General features: G+C 40.2%; 1 protein-coding gene across 1 annotated transcript in view; it reads left to right on the top strand.

Moving 5' to 3' along the window:
* Positions 1 to 23,462, top strand: part of GRIN3A (glutamate ionotropic receptor NMDA type subunit 3A) — a 142,017-nt gene that overhangs the window by 60,339 nt on the left and 58,216 nt on the right. The window contains exons 3-4 of the mRNA XM_040237371.1: positions 6,687 to 6,832; positions 14,985 to 15,100. Coding sequence (XP_040093305.1) covers positions 6,687 to 6,832; positions 14,985 to 15,100 — 262 coding nt within the window. The remainder of the gene's footprint in view (positions 1 to 6,686; positions 6,833 to 14,984; positions 15,101 to 23,462) is intronic.

The raw sequence follows: 23,462 nt of genomic DNA, 5'->3' as shown, positions 1-23,462 counted from the left end.
CACTGATCACTGAGGAAGGCTTTCTTATATCTCCTTGCTATTCTTTGGAACTCTCCATTCAAATGGGTATATCTTTCCTTTTCTCCTTTGCTTTTCACTTCTCTACTTTTCACAGCTATTTGTAAGTTATCCTCTGACAATCATTTTGCCTTTTTGGATTTTTTTCTTGGGGATGGGCTTGATCACTGCTTCATCAATAGTTCTTCAGGCACTCTATCAGATCTAATCCTTTGAATCTATTTCTCACTTCTACTGTATAATCTTAAGGGATTGATTTAGATCATACCTGAATAGTGAAAGTGAAGTCACTCAGTCATGTCCGACTCTTTGCGAACCCATGGACAGTAAGCCTACCAGGCTTCTCCGTCCATGGGATTCTCCAGGCAAGAATACTGGAGTGGGTTACCATTTCCTTCTCCAGGGGTCTTCCTGACCTTTTCCTTACTTTCTTCAATCTAAGTCTGAACTTGGCAATAAGGAGTTCATGATCTGAGCCACAGTCAGCTCCTGGTCTTGTTTTTGCTGACTATAGAGCTTCTCCATCTTTGGCTGCAAAGAATATAATCCATCTGATTTCAGTATTGACCATCTGATGATATCCATGGGTAGAGTCTTCTCTTATGTTGCTGGAAGAGGATGCTTGCTATGACCAGTGCATTCTCTTGGCAAAATTCTGTTAGCTATTTCCCTGCTTCATTCTGTATTTCAAGGCCAAGTTTTCCTATTACACCAGGTATCTCTCGACTTCCTACTTTTGCATTCCAGTCCCCTATGATGAAAAGGACATTTTTTTTTTTTTTTGGTGTTAGTTGTAGAAGGTCTTGTAGGTCTTCATAGAACTGTTTGACTTCATCTTCTTCAGAATTACTGCTCAGGGCATAGACTTGGATTACCATGATATTGAATGAAGCGATACCCCACATCCAAGGTCATGAGCTGTGGCTGTACTTTCGCTGGAGCGGCTGTGCAGAGATACCCCACATCCAAGGTCAGAGAAACCCCAGTTAGACAGTAGGCCCTCGAGTGGCTGTGAAGAGATACCCCACTCCCAAGGGCAAGAGAGAAGCCCCAGCAAGTTGGTAGGAGGGGCAAATTAGCCTTTAGAATTAAACCCCAGTCCCACCAGAGACACTGACAGGGCTCAAACAAACCTTGTGCACACCAGGATCCAGGGACCCCACAGAGACTGAGAGAGAACTGTGTTTGAGTGTCTTCTGTGGAGGTGTGGGTCAGCAGTGGACTGCCACAGGGACGGGGCTTCGGGTGCAGCAGACTTGGGTATGGCATAAGCCCTCTTGGAGGTGGTCGCCATTAACCCCACCATAGAGCTGCCAGAACTTACACAGGACAGGGAAATAGACTCTTGGAGGGCACAAACAGAACCTTGTGCGCACTAGGACCCAGAAGAAATGAGCAGTGACCCCACAAGAGACTGACCCAGACTTGCCTGTGAGTGTCCAGGAGTCTCCAGTGGAGGCATGGGTCCGTGGTGGCCTGCTTCAGGGTTGGGGGCAGTGAGTGCAGCAGTGCCTGCCTGGGACCTTTTGAAGGAGGTCGCCATTATCTTCATTACCTCCACCATAGTTTCAGTTCAGTTCAGTTCAATCACTCAGTCGTGTCCGACTCTTTGTGACCCATGAATCACAGCACACCAAGCCTCCCTGTCCATCACCAACTCCTGGAGTTCATTCAGACTCATGTCCATCGAGTAAGTGATGCCATCCACCCATCTCATCCTCTGTCATCCCCTTCTCCTCCTGCCCCCAATCCCTCCCAGCATCAGAGTCTTTTCGAATGAGTCAACTCTTCGCATGAGGTGGCCAAAGTACTGGAGCTTCAGCTTTAGCATCGTTCCTTCCAAAGAAATCCCAGAGCTGATCTCCTTCAGAATGGACTGGTTGGATATCCTTGCAGTCCAAGGGACTCTCAAGAGTCTTCTCCAACACCACAGTTCAAAAGCATCAATTCTTCAGTGCTCAGCCTTCTTCACAGTCCAACTCTCACATCCATACATGACCACAGGAAAAACCATAGCCTTGACTAGATGGACCTTAGTCGGCAAAGTAATGTCTCTGCTTTTCAATATGCTATCTAGGTGGGTCATAACTTTTCTTCCAAGGAGTAAGTTTGGCTGCAATCATCATCTGCAGTGATTTTGGAGCCCAAAAAAGTAAAGTCTGACACTGTGTCCACTGTTTCCCCATCTATTTCCCATGAAGTGATGGGACCAGATGCCATGATCTTCGTTTTCTGAATGTTGAGCTTTAAGCCAACCTTTTCACTCTCCATTTTCACTTTCATCAAGAGGCTTTTTAGTTCCTCTTCACTTTCTGCCATAAGGGTGCTGTCATCTGCATATCTGAGGTTATTGATATTTCTCCCGGCAATCTTGATTCCAACTTGTGCTTCTTCCAGCCCAGCGTTTCTCATGATGGACTCTGCACATAAGTTCAATAAGCAGGGTGACAATATACAGCCTTGACATACTCCTTTTCCTATTTGGAACCAGTCTGTTGTTCCATGTCCAGTTCTCACTGTTGCTTCCTGACCTGCATACAGATTTCTCAAGAGGCAGGTCAGGTGGTCTGGTATTCCCATCTCTTTCAGAATTTTCCACAGTTTGTGGTGATCCACACAGCCAGAGGCTTTGGCATAGTCAATAAAGCAGAAATAGATGTTTTTCTGGAACTCTCGTGCTTTTTCCATGATCCAGCAGATGTTGGCCATTTGATCTCTGGTTCCTCTGCCTTTTCTAAATCCAGCTTGAACATCTGTAAGTTCATGGTTCACGTATTGCTGAAGTCTGACTTGGAGGATTTTGAGCACTACTTTACTAGCATGTGAGATGAGTGCAACTGTGCAGTAGTTTGAGCATTCTTTTGCATTGCCTCTTTGGGATTGGAATGAAAACGGACCTTTTCCAGTCCTGTGGCCACTGCTGAGTTTTCCAAATTTGCTGGCATATTGAGTGCAGCACTTTCACAGCATCATTTTTCAGGATTTGAAATAGCTCCACTGGAATTCCATCACCTCCACTAGTTTAGTTCACAGTGATGCTTTCTAAGGCCCATTTGACTTCACATTCCAGGATGTCTGGCTCTAGGTGAGTGATCACACCATCGTGATTATCTGGGTCGTGAAGATCTTTTTTGTACAGTTCTTCTGTGTATTCTTGCCACCTCTTAATATCTTCTGCTTCTGTTAGGTCCATACCCTTTCTGTCCTTTATCAAGGCTATCTTTGCATGGTTTGGCCCCAGGTGAATAGCAGGGAGGGAACTCAGCTCCACTCATCAACAGAAAATTGAATTAAAGATATACTGAGCATGGCCCCACCCAACAAAACAAGACCCAGTTTCCCCCTCAATAAGTTTCTCCCACCAGGAAACGTCCATAAGCCTCTTATCCTTCTTCATCCGAGGGCAGACAGACTGAAAACCACAATCACAGAAAACTAACCAATCTGATCACACAGACCACAGCCTTGTCTAACTCAATGAAACTATGAGCCATGCCATATAGGGCCATCCAAGACGGATGGGTCATGGGGGAGAGTTCTGACAAAACATGTTCCACTGGAGAAGGAAATGGCAAACCACACCAGTATTCTTACCTTGAGAACCTCATGAAGAGTATGAAAAGGCAAAAAGATAGGACACTGAAAGATGAACTCCCCAGGTCAATAGGTGCCCAATATCCTACTGGAGATCAGTGGAGAAATAACTCCAGAAAGGATGAAGAGATGGAGCCAAAGCAAAAACAACACCCAGTTGTGGATGTGACTGGTGATGGAAGTAAAGTCCAATGCTGTAAAGAGCAATATTGCATAGGAAACAAGAATGTTAGGTCCATGAATTAAGGTAAATTGGAAGTGGTCAAACAGGAGATAGCAAGAGTGACCATCGACATTTTAGGAATGAGTGAACTAAGATGGACTGGAATGGGTGAGTTTAACTCAGATGACCATTATATCTACTACTGTTGGCAAGAATCCCTTAGGAGAAATGGAGTAGCCATCATAGTCAACAAAAGAGTCCGAAATGCAGTACTTGGATGCAATCTCAAAAATGACAGAACAATCTCTGTTCGTTTCCATCAGACTATCTGGGTTCATATTCCACATCCAATGTTTACTAGCTCTGTGGTCTTGGGCAAATAACAAACTTTTTAATCTTCAGTTCCTTTATTTATAAAAGGACCATAATAGAAATACCTCATAAGTTTTGGGGGAGAATCAAAGGAGAAATGTATGAGAAGTGTGAAAGATGGCTAAGTAAGTACCTAGCCTATGTGTTACGTAAGGACAAGGTGCTGTCTCAGCACAGATAAATAGGCAGTAAATTATTTTTATTTTTGTTCTTCCTGGATAGGAGGGTGAAATTCAATAAGGCCAAAGACTTCAGACAGAGTCTTGATCTAGGCTTTAAAAAATGAGCAGCTGTTGGATAAACAGAATGCTGATAAGTTTGCCTTGCTCAAGCCATAGGGTTACAATCTGCTACTGTAAGAACAGCCTAGGCCTAAGGCTTAAGGAGAATATTTTAAAAGACTAGTGAGTTTATTCTAATAAACATCTTCTCTCCATTTGTTTCCATGACCTGGAAGACAGGCTGATGTGGTCGGTAATAGTGTGGACTTTGAAGTGTAACAGACATAGGTTCTAATCCAATCCCTCCTACTTCTAGCTGTGTGATCTTACTACTTTTATTACTTACTATTTCTTGCTACATTTCACTGAGCTCCTATTTGATTAATCCTTTAAAAAGAAGTATTACTAGAGTCCTTTTTATGAGGTTTTTATGAGGATTAATCAGGTTTTTATGAGGATTAATCAAGATAATGCAGATAAACATCAGTTAGCACATAAAAATCAATAAATGTTAGCTATTATTATTGATGCCTCATTAAGGTTATGCTGGCATAAAACATTAGATTTTATCCAGTGTGTTAACAGTTGAACACAAGTATATGCCATACAGCCTGTTCAACAGTGATATATCCAAAGAAATATCACAAAGCAGGTGGTAAGTCACTTTGTGGCAATGATTGTAGGTATTTAACTTTGTGGGCCCAGTAACTCTGAAAATTATGCAAAGCTGCCCTCCAAAAAAATATTGACATAAATTAATGACTTACTTCACTGAATGCAGTTTTTAAACTCATAAACATGAGGCATGTTTCTGTAGCCAATCTATAAATAAATACATGGAACAACCATTGTTAATATCTTGATATATTTTCTTCCCAGGGGTGTGTGTGTATGTGTGTGTGTGTGTGTACATGTGTATATATGATATACATGAGGGAACTACAGTATTTAAAATAACTATGGCTGCATGCATGCTCAGTTGTGTCCAACTCTTTGCAACCCCATGGACTGTAATCCACCAGGCACCTCTGTTCATGGAATTCTCCAGGCAAGAATACTGGAGTGGGTTGCCATTTCCTTCTCCAGGGGATATTCCTGACTTAGGGATCGAACCCGCATCTCCTGAGTGGCAGGCAGATTCTTTACCACTACACCACCTGGGAAGCCCTTAAAATAACTATATACATATTTAACTCTGATCAGACCATACAAGAGCCTTTTCTCCATTTGTCATATGAGCATTTGCTTTGTTTTATTAAATATGCTTTACAAACATGATTTATACATTAGATAACATTCTATAAGGAGGTGGCAAATAATTTAACTATTGCCATATTGTTAGACCCTTTGCTGTGTGTCAAAACTAATTAATCTTCAAATATAAATTGTTTATTACCAAATTCAGTGATTTCTTAAACTGTAGGTGTGTAAACAACTTGAAAAAAAGAAAAAAACCCCAAGTTGATTCTTTTCTTTGAAATAACTCTAGATCCTGTATTAATACTTCTGTACAACTTCCATGAATTATACTGTCTCATGTACTGTATCTTTAATACTTAGTGACAGAAAGCTTCTGCATGACTCCCAGCGCACTGCCTCCCCTCACTGTGAGGTCTTGCATCCTGGAGAACCATGACATTATTGGATCTACTCCTGCTAGCCGCCTCCTCTGTTGCTCCTAACTGTCTTACATACCATTCCATTTGAGAAAATATACCACATGACTCAGCACTGGATAACAGAGTTATCTAAGGGAAAGATAATTATACCAAAAATAAATGTAATGAACTTCAAATATACTACAGCATAAAAACGAATAAACATATAAGAGGTGAATTCATGGTTTGGGGTCATGTATATTTTGATCTCAGGTTACAGGATTTTAACTTGGCCTTTGTGTAGTTCTAACCAAGGAAGGGCACAATCTTTATTATCTTAACTTTATGCTTTGCCTAATAAGCAACTTATAATATGATTACCAAGGTTGATTTCATATGTCATTTTATCATTTCTAAAGAATTCTGACAGGCTCTCAATATACAGAAGAAAGCTGTTTTATATTTTCTATTTGTTGTTTTCATCTGTTTGCATCTGGAGAGAGACTAGTTACTTATGTGAGGATAGAAAATTTATTTATGTGAAAGCTGGTATGAAAGAGCATGTACCTATGTTGGTACATGGAAATTTATGTCTATGGCTGTGTGTGTTTGAAAAATGCAAGGTCATTATCAGACTCCAAATAATGATAGAAAAAGAAAATTTTGAAAACAACTCTAGGAATAATTTATATTCAAGACATTTCTTTTTCTGCCTCATAGCTACATCATCCCTCTCAAGGCTTCCGTTTTGGAACTGTCCGGGAGAGCAGTGCTGAAGACTATGTGAGGCAAAGCTTCCCAGAGATGCATGAGTATATGAGAAGGTACAATGTACCAGCCACCCTGGATGGAGTGGCGTATCTAAAGTGAGTGTCAACCTCCTCAGTCCAAAAAGTTCTCAATGAAAAAGGAGCCTTGCTACTGATGCAATGTTTGTTGGGGTTTTTTTTAATGTTATCTAAATATACCCACTGTGTGTTCCATAATACCTCACACCATGTGAGATCCAGGAGACAGTATGGAATAAATGTGCATTTAATTATGTGACCTAGTTTTCTAGTTACCTCCACAGTCCCAAGCTGGCAGTAGCTTTGATCAAAGTGCCAGTAGGGTCAGTAGTGTAGCAGATGCTAGGGGAAGTAAACATTGGCTTGACATCACTTGGGAAAATAATGGTGCTGAAATGATCAAACACTCAGGGAATGTGGCCAGAGGATAAAGTGTCCCAAATCAACCCTTTCCTTCACAGTGAATCTCTAAGCCTGTGGACTGTCTCCTCTTGCCACAAGGAAGTGGGATTTAGCTTAGAGATTTCCTGTAGAAAAGAAATAAGATAAAAGGCAATGATTCCCATGCCTGCATCCTTCTCATCAGAATTTATGAGAAGCAATCAAGAGCAATCACATTGCCATGGCAGATTATCAGAGCTATAATTCAGAGAAGCTGAATGCAAAGGAGGATGGTGCATCTCTGGGTCTGCTCAACTAGTCTGCCTGGGAGAAGGGGATGAATGGCTCCTGATAAGCGCCACAGCATGCGAGCAAGCAGTCCTCCCCCTCCTGCCTGATGGTCTTGGGACAATAACATACATTCAAACTCCAATCCCTACAATCGTGCAGTACCAGAAAACTGGTTTCTCTATCATCAAACACAATTATCTCCCCAATGACAGCAGAACTTAGCACCTCAAATTCTTTTTTAAGAAAGAAGGGAAGCAAATAATTTTATGGGACATAACGGCTCTGTATTTCTCAAAAACTCTAGTAATCAGCCCTAAAAACAATTTTATGGACTGAACTAGAGTCTAGAAAGGAAACTTTGTGTTCTCAGATTTGCACAGGTATATATAGTATGAAACACTATGAAATGGCACTTTCCATTTTGTAAGAACTTTAAAACATTAGAGTCCCTCTCTGACACAGAGTTTACTGCTCCTTTGCCCCCCAGCAATTCCTCTTTATCCTCTCCATCAGGGAAATCCGTGGCTGAGAAAAAGAATAAGATGTCAGGAAAAAAGTGATGGCTCCCCACCAAATAGTAATGGGTGACAAATCGGGCCATTCTGTCAGGGTGAAAGGCTGAGCAAAGCCCCTGCCGCAGTGGAGCAGTTCCACTCCACTCTGGGTATTCGTTTATTCTGGAGGATTCACCTCCAAGGCCCCAGAGCTCAGTTGGCCGTACTCTAGCTGGAGAGAAGAAATTGTTAGGAAAACAGGCACCGATGAAGAAGTTGAGGCCCGAAAGAATCAACTTGTCCATGGAAATACAGCTAGCAAGTGGCAGTCAGGCTCAGACCCATGACTTTGGACTGTAGCCACTGCTGCAGGCTAGCTTGAGAACTATAACTGGAAAGCAGGTCCTTGATGTTCAAGGTACAGTCCACATTCCAGCAACATCCATGTAGCAGGTAGCAGGTAGCACCTGGGAGCCTGTGCTCTCAGGTCCCATCACAGAATCTGCATTTTAACAAGCTCCCCAGGTGAGTTACAGATTGAGGTGACTTTGGAACAAAGGTTATCATTAATGCCCTCTGCCTTCTTCTCTCTGAGCTTCTCTCCACTTTTGGCCCAGATACAGCCTATGCTCCTATTCACTACTCCAAAAAACCAAGGTTCCCAAGTTACCCTCTGACATACCAGTGCCATGACCCACAGGGCACTACCCCTGGAGTCATCTGTAAAGAGAGGTTCCTGTGTTAAAGCTGTCCCTCCCCTCTCCCATCAGATTCCCTGAGCTTCATCCTAACTCACTTAGGACCCTGCTTTTTGAAGTGACAATATTCCAATAAATGAATCCCTATTAAATTAATAATTACTTTATTTTTATATATTTATATATAACTATTTTTATGGTATATGTGTTATGAAATGAATGTTCAAAAAGATAGCATGATTTTATAATGGGAGAAACAACTGTAGGCCCTGTCAACTGTAAGGATGATTCAGCCAGTCTAGAAGCTCCTTATACCTGGATCAAACCCTGCCACTTCCTCACCAGTGACTCAGGGCCCCATGGGAGTCTGTGAGCTAATTGCTTCTTGCCTTCCTATGTAATAGAGACCTGCCATAAATAACTTCACTTTGCAATTCAAAATCATGAGGAGTTATTTAGAGATACCACTCAGATGGACCACAGGAATTACTTGTTAGAAAACTGAGCCCTAAGTTTTTATACTCTTATTGCTGCCACAAATTATTACAGAGCATTAGTAAATGGTAACTTGGTCCTGTGTAGCTCTCAAGGTACATTTTGGAACTGTGAGAATAAAGCTTTCCTTAGAGAAATACCTTTCAGCTTGATTTTTATTTTACTGCCAGGATTCCATTAAGGTTTCTGATCCTCAGCTTCCAGGATACAGTTCACATATCAAGCCCTTTCTGAAGCTCCCCACAGTTCTGAAGCTGAGAGATGTTTTTCATTTTGGTTGAAGTTAAACATAGTAAAAAAGATTTATGAGCATGGCCCTGCCCATCAGAACAAGATCCAGTTTCCCCTTCAGTCAGTCTCTCCCATCAGGAATTTTCCATAAGCCTCTTATCCTTCTTCATCCGAGGGCAGACAGACTGAAAACCACAATCACAGAAAACTAACCAATCTGATCACACAGACCACAGCCTTGTCTAACTCAATGAAACTATGAGCCATGCCATATAGGGCCATCCAGGATGGGTCATGGGGGAGAGTTCTGACAAAACGTGTCCCACTGGAGAAGGAAATGGCAAACCACACCAGTATTCTTGCCTTGAGAACCCCATGAACAGTATGAAAAGGCAAAAAGACAGCACACTGAAAGATGAACTCCCCAGGTCAATAGGTGCCCAATATCCTACTGGAGATCAGTGGAGAAATAACTCCAGAAAGGATGAAGAGATGGAGCCAAAGCAAAAACAACACCCAGTTGTGGATGTGACTGGTGATGGAAGAAAAGTCCAATGCTATAAAGAGCAATATTGCATAGGAAGCAGGAATGTTAGGTCCATGAATCAAGGTAAATTGGAAGTGGTCAAAGAGGAGATGGCAAGAGTGAATATTGACATTTTAGAAATGAGTAAACTAAAATGGACTGGAATGGGTGAATTTAACTCAGATGACCATTATACCTACTACTGTTGGCAAGAATCCCTTAGAAGAAATGGAGTAGCCATCATAGTCAACAAAAGAGTCCAAAATGTGGTACTTGGTTGCAATCTCAAAAATGACAGAATGATCTCTGTTCATTTCCAAGGCAAAACATTCAATATCACAGTAACCCAAAACGAATCCCTTACCAGTAATGCTGAAGAAGCTGAAGTTGAACAGTTCTATGAAGATCTACAAGACTTTCAGGAACTAACACCCCCCGCAAAATGTCCATTTTGTTATAGGGAACTGGAATGCAAACGTAGAAAATCAAGAGATACCTGGAGTAACAGGAAAACTTGGCCTTGGAGTACAGAATGAAGCAGGGCAAAGGCTAATAATAGAGCTTTGCCATAAGAACACATTGGTCATAGCAAACAGCCTCTTCCAGCAACACAAGAGAAGACTCTACACATGGACATCACCAGATGATCAATATTGAAATCAGATGGATTATATTCTTTACAGCCAAAGATGGAGAAGCTCGATACAGTCAGCAAAAAGAAGACCAGGAGCTGACTATGGCTCAGATCATGAACTCCTTATTGCCAAGTTCAGACTTAAATTGAAGAAAGTATGGAAAACCACTAGACCATTCAGATATGACCTAAATCAAACCCCTTAAGATTACACAGTGGAAGTGAGAAATAGATTCAAGGGATTAGATCTGATAGAGTGCCTGAAGAACTACAGACGAAGGTTCGTGACATTGTACAGGAAGCAGTGATCAAGACCATCCCCAAGAAAAAAATCCAAAAAGGCAAAATGATTGTCTGAGGATAACTTACAAATAGCTGTGAAAAGAAGAGAAGTGAAAGGCAAAGGAGAAAAGGAAAGATATACCCATTTGAATGCAGAGTTCCAAAGAAATAGCAAGGAGAGAAAAGAAAGCCTTCCTCAGTGATCAGTACAAAGAAACAGAGGAAAACAATACAATGGGAAAGACTAGAGATCTCTTCAAGAAAATTAGAGATACCAAGAGAACATTTCATGCAAAGATGGGCACAATAAAGGACAGAAATGGTAGGGACCTAATAGAAGCAGAAGATATTAAGAAGAGGTGGCAAGAACACAGAAGAACTATACAAAAAAAAAAATCTTCATGACCCAGATAATCATGATGATGTGCTCACTGGACTAAAGCCAGATATCCTGGAATATGAAGTCAATTGGACCTTAGGAAACATGACTATGAACAAAGCTAGTGGAGGTGATGGAATTCCAGTTGAGCTATTATAAATCCTAAAAGATGATGCTGTGAAAGTACTGCACTCAATATGCCAGCAAATTTGGAAAACTCAGCAGTGGCCACAGGACTGGAAAAGGTCAGTTTTCATTCCAATCCCTAAGAAAAGCAATGCCAAAGAATGGTCAAACTACCACACAATTGCACTCATCTCACATGCTAGTAAAGTAATGCTCAAAATTCTCCAAGCCAGGCTTCAACAGTACATAAACCATGAATTTCCAGATGCTCAAGTTGGATTTAGAAAAGGCAGAGGAACCAGATATCAAATTGCCAACATCCACTGGATTATTGAGAAAGCAAGAGAGTTCCAGAAAAACATCTATTTCTGCTTTATTGCCTAAGCCAAAGCCTTTGACTGTGTGGATTACCACAAGCTGTGGAAAATTCTTCAAGAAATGGGAATACCAGACCATTTGACCTGCCTCTTGAGAAATCTATATGCAGGTCAAGAAGTAACAGTTAGAACTGGATATGGAACAACAGACTGGTTCCAAATCAGGAAAGGAGTAGGTTAAGGCTGTATATTGTCACCCTGCTTATTTAACTTATATGCAGAGTACATCATGAGAAATGCTGGACTGGATGAAGCACAAGGTGGAATCAAGATTTCTATGAGAAATATCAATAACCTCAGATATGCAGATGACACCACTCTTATGGCAGAAAGTGAAAAAGAACTAAAGAGTCTCTTGATGAAAGTGAAAAAGGAGAGTGAAAAAGGAGAGTTAAAAAGTTGGCTTAAAACTCAACATTCAGAAAACTAAAATCATGGCATCTAGTCCCATCACTTCATGGCCAATAGATGGGGAAACGATGGAAACAGTAACAGACTATTTCTTTGGGCTCCAAAGTCGCTGCAGATGGTCACTGCAGCCGTGAAATTAAAAGACGCTTGCTCCTTGGAAGAAAAGTTATGACCAACCTAGACAGCATATTGAAAAGCAAAGACTACTTTGCCTACAAAGGTCCATCTAGTCAAAGCTATGGTTTTTCCATTAGTCATATATGGATGTGAGACTTGGACTATAAAGAAAGCTGAGCACCAAAGAATTGATGCTTTTGCACTGTGGTGTTGGAGAAGATTCTTGAGAGTCTTTGGACAGCAGGGAGATCCAACCAGTCCATCCTAAAGGAAATCAGTCCTGAATATTCATTAGAAGGACTGATGCTGAAGCTGAAACTCCAATACTTTGGCCACATGATGCAAAGAACTGACTCATTGGAAAAGACCCTGATGCTGGGAAAGATTGAAGGCAGGAGGAAAAGGGGATGACAGAGGATGAGATGGTTGGATGGCATTACCGACTCAATGGACATGAGTCTGAGTAAACTCCTGGAATTGGTGATGGACAGGGAAGCCTGGCGTGAGGCAGTCCATGGGTGACTGAACTGTAACATAGCCTCATTGTAACTCAAATACAATTCCCCAGAAAGATTATTCATTTTTTCAGATTTTTTTTTTTGATTATTTATTTTGAAGTGACTATTTAACTTTCTGGAAGAGTATAAAGATGAAGCGATAGTTATTGACACCAAGAAGGGAAGCTGACCTACTTAATATATGTCAGTGTGTGGCTCAGACAAACCCATCATAAAGGTACTTACTGTTCAGTGATGAAACTTTGAGGTGTTTAGTGGTGTCCTTCTCTTTTTGATTTTTGATGGCACCATATTCTCCTCTTAGTTTAAAATCTACTCCTCTGTACTGAATTCCAATAGCCTCATTTTTGGTTCTAAGAGAGGAAGGACTGGACCCAGATGGAACAGAGAAGAGTTGCTCTCTTTACCAAGTTCATTGGACCACCCGGGGGGTCAAAAAGGCGTTATTAAATGTTCTGTGGCTCAGATGGTAAAGCGCCTGTCTACAGTGTGGGAGACCCGGGTTCAATCCCTGGCTTGGGAAGATCCCCTGGGGAAGGAAATGGCAATCCACTCCAGTACTATTGCCTGGAAAATCCCATGGACAGAGGAGCTTGGTAGGCTACAGTCCATGGGGTCACAAAGAGTCGGACACAACTGAGCGACTTCACTCACTCACTCACTACCTTTCCAAAAAATTTTGAGATAGCTGAAAACAAAGAGTCATTTGCATACACCTTAAACAGTTCCCTGAGAAACTCATTATCCCTTGCCTCCCTTGTAAGTGGAACTCAGCTGGTGCTGACCACCTTCCTGGGGACCATTGCTGTGCCTATGTTAAAAAATGGGGGAGAATACAAGAAGGATGCACAAAGTGTCTATTGCTATCTTGAGCCCAGCCGATTCACTGATCCAGTCCAGAAATACTTGCCTTTAAATGATTTTTGCCTGAACTGTCTCCTGGGATGGGAGTGAAACATGAGTCTCTGGAGTTATATTAATAAATCAGACCACAAAGACCTGATTTACATATGCTTCCTATTCCATTTATTAAACACCAGCTATGGACTTTAAAGAGACCTCAACTCTTTTTTCCCCTAGAGTGCTGAACCTCTTATTTGCACTTCTTTATTATGTACTCCCAAGTGTGAAATAATGCCTGATCTCTGGAGAATATGATAGTGATCATGACAGAAAGAATGAAGAATTTTCACATACTGATTAATGAGATAGCCTAGCTCCAACACTTACTGGCTTGTGAACTGGATCAACTTATTTCAACTCTCTGAACCTTCAATTCCTTCATTTGTTAAAATAGGATACTACCACCCCCTTCAAGTGAAAATGAAAGTAATAGTCGTTCAGTCGTGTCCGACTCTGCAACCCCATGGACATGGAATTTCCCAGGCAAGAATACTGGAGTGGGTTGTCATTTCCTTCTCCAGGGGACCTTCCCAACTCAGGGATCAAACCTGGGTCTCCTGCATTACAGGCAGATACTTTACCATCTGAGCCACCAGGGAGGCCCACCTCCCTCTTCAGGGGGATTATAAAGGGTATGGAGAACAATAAATATAATGCCTACACCAAGAAGTCATTTGGAGGACTTCATTCGGTGGTCCAGTGGTTAAGACTCTGCACTTCCGCTATAGGGAGAGTTTGATCCCTGGTTGGGGAACTGAGATCCTACATATAGCACAACCAAAAAAAAAAGGTCATTCAGTTAATGTATGGAAAATGAACCTTGACTATTTACCTTTGCACTCAATTCAGAGTCGCTCTGGTTTTGTTGTTCAATTTAACCCCTGGAAAGATGTCATGCTCTCTGTTAAGAGTGTCTGTTTCCCCTGGTCTGTTCTCTGCAGGTCAGTGAGATGTCACCAAGGCAGGGCCAGCAGCTGCCCAGCTTGGACTGCCCCTACTGTCCAGATTTCTGCTCCCTAAACAAATGGCACCCTACTCCAGTACTCTTGCCTGGAAAATCCCATGGACGGAGGAGCCTGGTAGGCTGCGGTCCATGGGGTCGTGAAGAGTCGGACACGACTGAGCGACTTCACTTTCACTTTTCACTTTCATGCCTTGGAGAAGGAAATGGCAACCCACTCCACTGTTCTTGCCTGGAGAATCCCAGGGACGGGGGAGCCTGGTGGGCTGCCATCTATGGGGTCGCACAGAGTCGGACACGACTGAAGCGACTTAGCAGCAGCAGCAAACAAAAGCTAGCTTGTCAGACTGTTTCCTGTCTATTAATAAATCATTTTCTGCTTTTCTTCTTTTGGTCTTAAACATAGGAATGATCCAGAGAAACTAGATGCCTTCATCATGGACAAAGCCCTTCTGGATTATGAAGTGTCAGTAGATGCTGACTGCAAACTTCTAACTGTGGGGAAGCCATTTGCCATAGAAGGTATTAATCAGTCATTCTTGATGCACTTTTACTCGGGATGTGCTCAGTTTGCCAACCTAGCAAGTCAGAAATGCCAGTGTCAGAGGCAAAGAGCTATTCATCTTCCCTTGTTTTCATTTTCAGCTCTTAAGCACTCAGCTATTAAGTTGCTGAAGTTAGGTATTTATTTTCTGCCTACTCCACCAACATATTTTTATCCAATTGTTAGAAAAACAACAACCAAAATATTACTGTTATCCAAATGGTGTTGCTTCAGATATCTGGGAGTGTTGACACAGTGTAGTAAATAGGGAGTCCAGTTTTAATTTAATCTGTGTTTTCTAATGGCCAAATCATATAATGAATCTGATACTAAAACTAGAATGATTGTGTTACAACTAGAAGGACCCCAGTGTTGATTTAATCCAAGCTGCTCAGTTTTATCCACGAGAAAGTTCAGAGACAGTATATTACTTTCTTGTAATCACACAATTAGATGATAATACTGAAATTAGAATATAAATCTCATAGTCCTTAAATAAATGTTTCCACTAGTTGAAAAATAAGTAGAAAAAAAATCAACCTCTGTAATTTAGTAACCTCTAAGTGTCCTAAACAAAACTTTGTTTGGGACCTCAGGTTTGTCTTTCTCCCCACTGGCAGCAAATTTTTGCTTTCAACTTGGTCAGTCAATCAATCAAACTTCAGGACCAAAGAAAGATTGCATTGTCAGTAGCTCCTTTCATTCTGGACAACAGTTGATATATGGAGCAGGTAGTTTGAACCAGCAAATTTCACATCTCCATTTCCCAGCTTCCCTCCTCTGACAGTACACACTGGCTCCCAGAACAGCCATACTCACTTGTCAGAAAGCATTTTGACTAGAAATAATCCCATAGGGATGCTTAAGTCCTATTTCCAGGAAACTATACTTTCCTGTATGTTAACTAGTATATCAAGACTATTCAGATTCCAGTTGCCCAATTACAATTGGTCTCTATCTCTCCTAAACACATCAGCAGTTTTTTTTTTTCCATCTTCATTTTTGTGATGAATGAGAATGTAACAGCTGATGCTGTTTCTTTGAGCCTTCTCCTAAGAAAAATCAATCCCCTCTCCAGGCAAAGTGACCTCCACCTTAGTCTGGAATAGAACACAGGAAGAGAGACTTTAGTGATAGGGGTCTTCTGTTGAGACAACAGTGACAGAGACACAATTGTGTAGCAGGGCACAAAAAGAGAAACCAAAAGAACATTGATTATATAACCACATTTCAATGTAACAGTGGAAAATTTCCCATTTGTGTGGCATCTGGGTAAATGGAAAGGATGTTATTTCTTTTTTCTCTTCTAGATACACTGGGTAATTGAAGTCCCTTTTGCCATTAGCAGCTGTTAACAATGAATCATTTGTAGCGGGTAAAAAAAAATGAGGGACCGTTGTCTTCCACCTTTGTTTTCAGGGAGCAAGTCTATCTTGTCAAAAGGCAGTGGTGAAATGGCTTGTTTGCCTCTGCTAGACCCCAGTGCCAGATGCCACACAATTAATTCCCCACTGGTTTCCTGTTTACATTTCCATCTGTGCTCATGAGACTTGGTGTCTTACAGTCTCCATCATCTCCAGACACCACATTGTTTTCCAAGGGAATAAATACAAAATGGCGCAGGGCAACACTCTCTCTGCAGGACAGCAGAAAGACTATAGACTGGAAAACAGAGAATATTCTCATCATTGTTGGTTTATTCTTAAAAAAGCCACTGCTGGTTTATTCTGGGTGATGTGCAAATCAGAAATTTTAATTCAATACAGCCTCTGTGAACAAGTTTACAATCTAAAAGCAGAACTTGGTAAAACACAAAGTAAGGATACTTATAAGTTACAGAAAACAATGTGTTAGAGATACTAATAAAACTCTTGACTGTGGCTTTAAAGAAAAAGTTAATCTAATAGGTTTTAATGGAATATTTCTCTCTTCATGAAATTTTTTTTAAAAATTATATTTTCATAATGCTGGAGAAAATACAAAAAAAATATTATATGCTTTTCATTAACAACATTTAGGTTTTTTGCATTTATGAAAATGTGTACTTTATTATTAACTAACTAGACTTTATAGGCATAAAATATCACAAAAGCCATTTATGAACAATTTTTACCTATTTAGCTTACAGGAATGTTCCATATGTCTGTATTCTCTCACAGGATCTAGTACAATGCAAGGCATATAACAGTTATGTAATAAATGATTTATTACCCTATTATATAACTCATTAGTTTGTATTAGACTAAATACCTAATCACTTCCTTATGTAGGTAATCAAAAGTACCCTGAAAAGTCTGCATATACTTTCCAAAGTGTTTAAATGATTTTGGGAACTTAGGAGGGAAGATGGAATCCATTGATTCCTTCATGCTGAAGGTACATTCACTCTCTGTTCAGTTCAGTCACTCAGTCATGTCCAACTCTTTGTGACCCCAGAGACTGCAGCATGCCAGGCCTCCCTGTCCATCACCAACTCCCAGAGTTTACTCAAACTCATGCCCATTGAGTCAGTGATGCCATCACTCTCTGTAGTAATGACATTATATCAACTCAGTGTGACTACTAAATACCCTTCCCAACTTCACCATTCTGCCTTTATTTAACACCTAAAGGTCAATGCATGGCAAATGAGAGACAACAGTCCACAGTGACTTTGAAACCATTCCGTGAGTCTTCAGTGCAGCAAACCAAAATTATTAAAAATTCAAGAACATGTGGAAAGTCTCTGGTCTTATTAAAAACTATATACCAGGGACACAAAGATATATTGTGTGCTCTGAAAAAAGAAAGTGTTGAGATAATTGAATACATGTCCCAAATTTATGCATTGGAGTAAACTGACAGTAAAGGTCAAATGAGAAGAAAGAGTAACGGAACTGCACAGTAATGATTTGTGACCTTTCTGCCAAAGACCTTTGCTTGTTTTTGAGTTTGTTCTTTTACTTGCTTTCCACTAATTATTTAGTACAGCACTTGAAGCACTAGCTCTGGAGTCTTGAATGCTTAGGTTAGAATAGAGTTGCTGTTCCCAAATAACTGTGTTAGTTGGGCAAGTCACAATCTGTTCTTCAGCTTCCTCATCTGCATAATGGGTTTGTGAATAGTACATCTAGGACAGAGTTGCTGTGATGATTAAGTAAAATAATACATATAAAGCATGTTCAAGCACATAGTAAAAGTGAGAGTGTTAATGGCTCACTAGTGTCCGACTCCTTGTGACCCCTTGGACTGTAGCCCGCCAGGCTTCTTGTCCGTAGAATTTTCAAGGCAAGAATACTAGAGTGGGTTGCAATTTCCTTCTCCAAAGGATTTTCTTGACCCAGGGATCAAACCCAGTTCTCCTGTATTGCAGGTAGATTCTTTTCCATCGGAGCCACCAGGCTATTATTCAATATATTGAATTAAAAGATTGAGACCAATTTACTATAAAATTATCCCGAGATAGATCACCTTCATATATCTCAGCTTCTTCCACACACTCTGTCTCCACTTTGATGTGCTGAGGATAAGGGAAACCCATTTTTAAAGTCTCCTTTAAGTTTAGAACTATTCCAAAACATGCTCAACCATTGCCCTGGAGTAGCTAATTATTGTATTCCTAGGACAGACTGTAATCTTCCAGAGGTGTTTTTAACACTAAGATCTTATTTTCAAAATATCTATTTTCCAACCACATTTCAGGAAGATTTTTGTAGTCTATGAATTTCTAACTATACACTTGCTAGCCCAAATACATTTCTACCACTCTTAGCTTAGTAAAGCTGATTTATCCATGGGGAAAATATCAGAATTCTATTCTGAAAATTGTTCTCTTGGGCTATTAAGCTATATCCAATTTCCAGGGTGCCTGAAGCCTTCATCTCTAGGGTTGAAGGATTCCATTTTGCTTCATCCATCAACCACAAAATAGTCAGCCCCATCTTTATTGCAAAGCCAAATTTCTAATGATAATGAAAGCAACTCAGGCTGCTAAGTTGAGTCAGCAATTTAAAGATAAGAATTATTTGACCAATGAACACAATCAAATTTGAAAAACAGCTGACAAAGAGGACAGAAATAAAATCTTCAAGGTTTTTTTATTTTATGTTTCTGAATAAAATTGATTTTTATGTCTTTTAACACATACCTCTTCTAATTGCCACATAACTATTTTTCCTGTTTTTCCCTATATTCCATATGCATAGTTGTTTTAATTAGCTAACAATAATTGTTATTAATGCCAATAATTATTAAAATATTAATACTTAATATATGTATTAAAATTGAAATTTTAAAAGAATGGTAATCTATTTTTAGCACTCAATTACATATTAACCTTAACATGATGAAGTAGAGTGATTTAATATTAATTATTTCCTATGTAGCAATTTTTTCTAAATGTCTCTGCAATTTCAACATAATATTTTCCCTTAAGGTAATTTTTATACTTCTGTTGTAATGCCAAAATTCTATTCTTAAAATATATAAATGTATATCATAACTATTAATTTTAGGTTTTTAAACTTTCATAAAGATTCTTCTTAAAGATTTCTTAAAGTTAAAAAAATTTTAAACTTTCTTTGCATCCATGGGGTTGCAAAGAGTTGGACATAACTGAGCGACCAACAAACTCTATAGCACTTGGCTGAGTGTCTGAGACAGAATAGCATTCAGCCTCTACTTGTGAAAGTGATGAATAGGTGTCCAATAAATGGTGATCGAGTGAAAAACAAAAACAATTCTGCAATGATTACATCAACTTGGACTGGAATTACTGACTTTAAGAGGATTTTTAGGAGAAGCAATATAGTCAGGAAGGATCCTTGCTATGTTATTTTCTCATTTATGTACAATCGTATACCAGTTGGGGCTGTACTTATGCTGTATTTACACAATTTATGAAAAGTTTACAACAAAATCTGCCCATGAAAAATATATATATTTGTATCTGCTGAATTCAAGCCACCAGTTCACACTGAAGAAATCAAAGAGGAAATTAAAAAAATGAAAACAAAGCAAAAGCACAATGGTCCAAAACCTATGGGATACAACAAAAGTAGTTCTAAGATGAAAGTTTATAACAATACACTCTTACCTCAAGAAAAATCTCATTAAACAATCTAACCTTATATCTAAAACAACTAGAGGAAGAAGAACAAACAAACCACCAGTTAGATGATTGTAGATTTTTACTGTATTGCCTGGCTTGGGGATATTATAGCAATAAGATTGTAGTGATAGAGGCTGTTTGAAGGGGAGGAATATGTCAAATATTCCTTTGCCTTGGTCTCACGCTATAATGGATACATTGGAAGAAGCACTGCTTTTTATACTCAAGCAGACCCAATTTCAAATGCTAGCTTTGCCAACTGTGATCTTTGTGACATTAGGCCATTTATTTACTCAGTCTTTAAGTCTCTGCTCCTTGGAAGAAAAGCTATGGCCAACATAGACAGCATATTAAAAAGCAGAGACATTACTTTGCCAACAAGGTCCATCTAGTCAAAGCTATGGTTTTTCCAGTAGTCATATATGGATAAGTGAGTTGGACTATAAAGAAAGCTGAGCACCAAAGAATTGATGCTTTTGAACTGTGGTGTTGCAGAAGACTCTTAAGAGTCCCCTGGACTACAGGGGGATCCAACCAGTCAATCTTAAAGGAAAACAGCCCTGAATATTCATTGGAAGGACTGATGCTGAAGCTGAAACTCCAATACTTTGGCCACCTGATGTGAAGAACTGACTCATTGGAAAAGACCCTGATGCTGGGAAAGATTGAGGACAGGAGGAGAAAGGGACAACAGAGGACGAGATGGTTGGATGGCATCACTGACTCAATGGACATGAGTTTGAGCAAGCTCCAGAAGTTGGTGATGGACAAGGAAACCTGGATTGCTGCAGTCCATGGGGTTGCAGGGTCAGACACGACTGAGCAACTGACCTGAACTAGATAATACATATCCTGCATGGGTGGGATCTGGCACACAGTAGGGCTCAGTATGTTCAGGTTCTCATTATTAGAGCCCCAGAAGGATTTAACTGACCTGTATGCCACAATCTAGTATGCAATCTTAGACTATTGTATGATCTATAAACTGGAGTAAGGCATGTAAGGGGATCTTCCCAACCCAGGAATCGAAGGCAGGTCTCCCGCATTGCAGGCAGACGCTTTACCGTCTGAGCCACCAGGGAAGCCCTTCCATTACTGAGCAGTACTTGGCAAATAGTTAGCCCTCTATAGTATTAGAAATTGTTGTTGTTGTTAAAAGTTATTGCCTCAGGAGGAAAAAATACAAATTATTCAGCAAACCTGGCCTAATTATTCTGACCACACTCATCAGATAGTTCCAAGTCCTTACTTGTTTGTATAAGTCTCCATCCTTCTCCCACAAGCTGGTACAACCTTAGATGTCTCAGTTGTAATGAAATAATCATTATGCAGTACATTGTTTAGTATCTGCCTTCCTAAGAGGATATACGCCATGACAGCAGGGACTATATTTACCTTACTTACTGCTAAATCCCAACCACTTAACACAGTGCCTATTCACTCAGTAAATATTCATTGAATGGATGAATGAGTGAATGAATAAATGTGTGAATGTCAGTGAATATTATTATACACATGACTAGTATTGTGCCTGACATGTAAATAGGTACTGAATGAATGTCTGTGCAACTGAATTGTCAATGGCATTCATTATAATAAACATTTCTAAAGAAACTTTGTTACTTCCTTATAGTTACCCATTACTTTAAAAAAAAAATGTTATTTTATGATAACATCAGCTGAAGAACAGACTGCCCGGGTAAAGTCTTCTATTGTCAGTCTTGCCTTTCAAACCAGAACTACTAGGCACAAAATAGGCACTCAAAATAGCTCTTTGAATGGAAAATTCTAATCATGCTCTTGACATTGTCATCATTTCCTTGACTCTCCATTGTTAAGGAACAAACAAAACTACCAAGGGGAAAAAACATACAGCTCTTTAAAATGCAGACTTTTTTCTGTATTATTTATTTCTTCTCTTTTATTAGTTATACACAAATCTCAAGCCTCATATATTTTTTTAAAAAGGACTTGTGTAATCAGAGGAGGAGATGGACTAGTGAGCACATGGCCTTGACTTTCCTGCAGTGAATTACATGACCAGAGCCCAGGAAGAGAAGCTCAATTCACCTACTCCTGGACTCTCATGTGCTAAGATCACAAAACCTGAGCCGTGACCAGAAAAGCTGCACCAAAGGTTTCCCGAGTGAAGTGACACAATGTGCCCGGAGACCCGAGTCACTGCCCTGTCCTAAGCTGGAGGTGGACTCCTCACCCCAGGAAGACCAACCCTGTTTGACTGCTGCCTTCCTAGGTGGTCCCTAAAAAGCCTAACACTGTTACCAGGAGCAACAGGGATCAAGCCCTGAGCCTTTAGAGTGGGAGCACTGATTCCAAGACCCTAGACTACCAGAGAACTAACCCTGCTGCTACTGCTGCTGCTGTTAAGTCGCTTCAGTCGTGTCTGACTCTGTGCAACCCCATAGACAGCAGCCCACAAGGCTCCCCCGTCCCTGGGATTCTCCAGGCAAGAACACTGAAGTGGGTTGCCATTTCCTCCTCCAATGCATGAAAGTGAAAAGTGAAAATGAAGTCGCTCAGTCATGTCCAACTCTTCATGAGCCCATGGACTGCAGCCCACCAGTCTCTTCCATCCATGGGATTTTCCAGGCAAGAGTACTGGAGTGGGTTGCCCTAGGGAGTATCAAGTAGTGAGAGCTCACACAAAGGAAACCACTTGAATACAAGATTCAACGTCACCCAACCACCAGTAACACCCTGTGCAGGACTCCTCATCTAAACAACAAACAAAACAAAAATACAAAGCCAGTCAACATCAGACAGGATTACCACCTCACTCAGCTTGCCCATCAGAGGAAAAACAAACAAACAAAAACTCGGCACAAATCTCACCCTAGATGAAGCTTACACAAAACACTGGACCAATCAGGAGGGCAGAAACCAAAAGGAAGAAAGAATTCAACCTTCTTCAAGGAAAGAATTCAACTGTCCTTGAAGCCTGGGAAAAGGAGATCTCAAACACAATAAGTTAAAAGAAAAAAAATAATGAAAAGGCAGAGAAATAATACACAAATGAAGAAACAAACTAGAAACACGAAGTCCAAATAAATGAAGAGGAAATAGGCAAACTACCTGAAAAAGAATTCATAAAAATGATAGTAAAGATTATCAAAAGCCTTGAAAACAAAATGGAGAAAATATAAGAATCAATTAACAAAGACTTAGAAGAATTAAAGAATAAACATATAGAGACAAACAACACAATTACTGAAATTAAAAATACTCTAGAA

This window comes from Oryx dammah, unplaced genomic scaffold, assembly GCF_014754425.2.
Source record: "Oryx dammah isolate SB20612 unplaced genomic scaffold, SCBI_Odam_1.1 HiC_scaffold_1, whole genome shotgun sequence".
NCBI classification, from domain to species: Eukaryota; Metazoa; Chordata; class Mammalia; order Artiodactyla; family Bovidae; genus Oryx; species Oryx dammah.
Note: the sequence above shows the minus strand (reverse complement) of the source record. Positions and strands in the feature narration are given on the sequence as shown.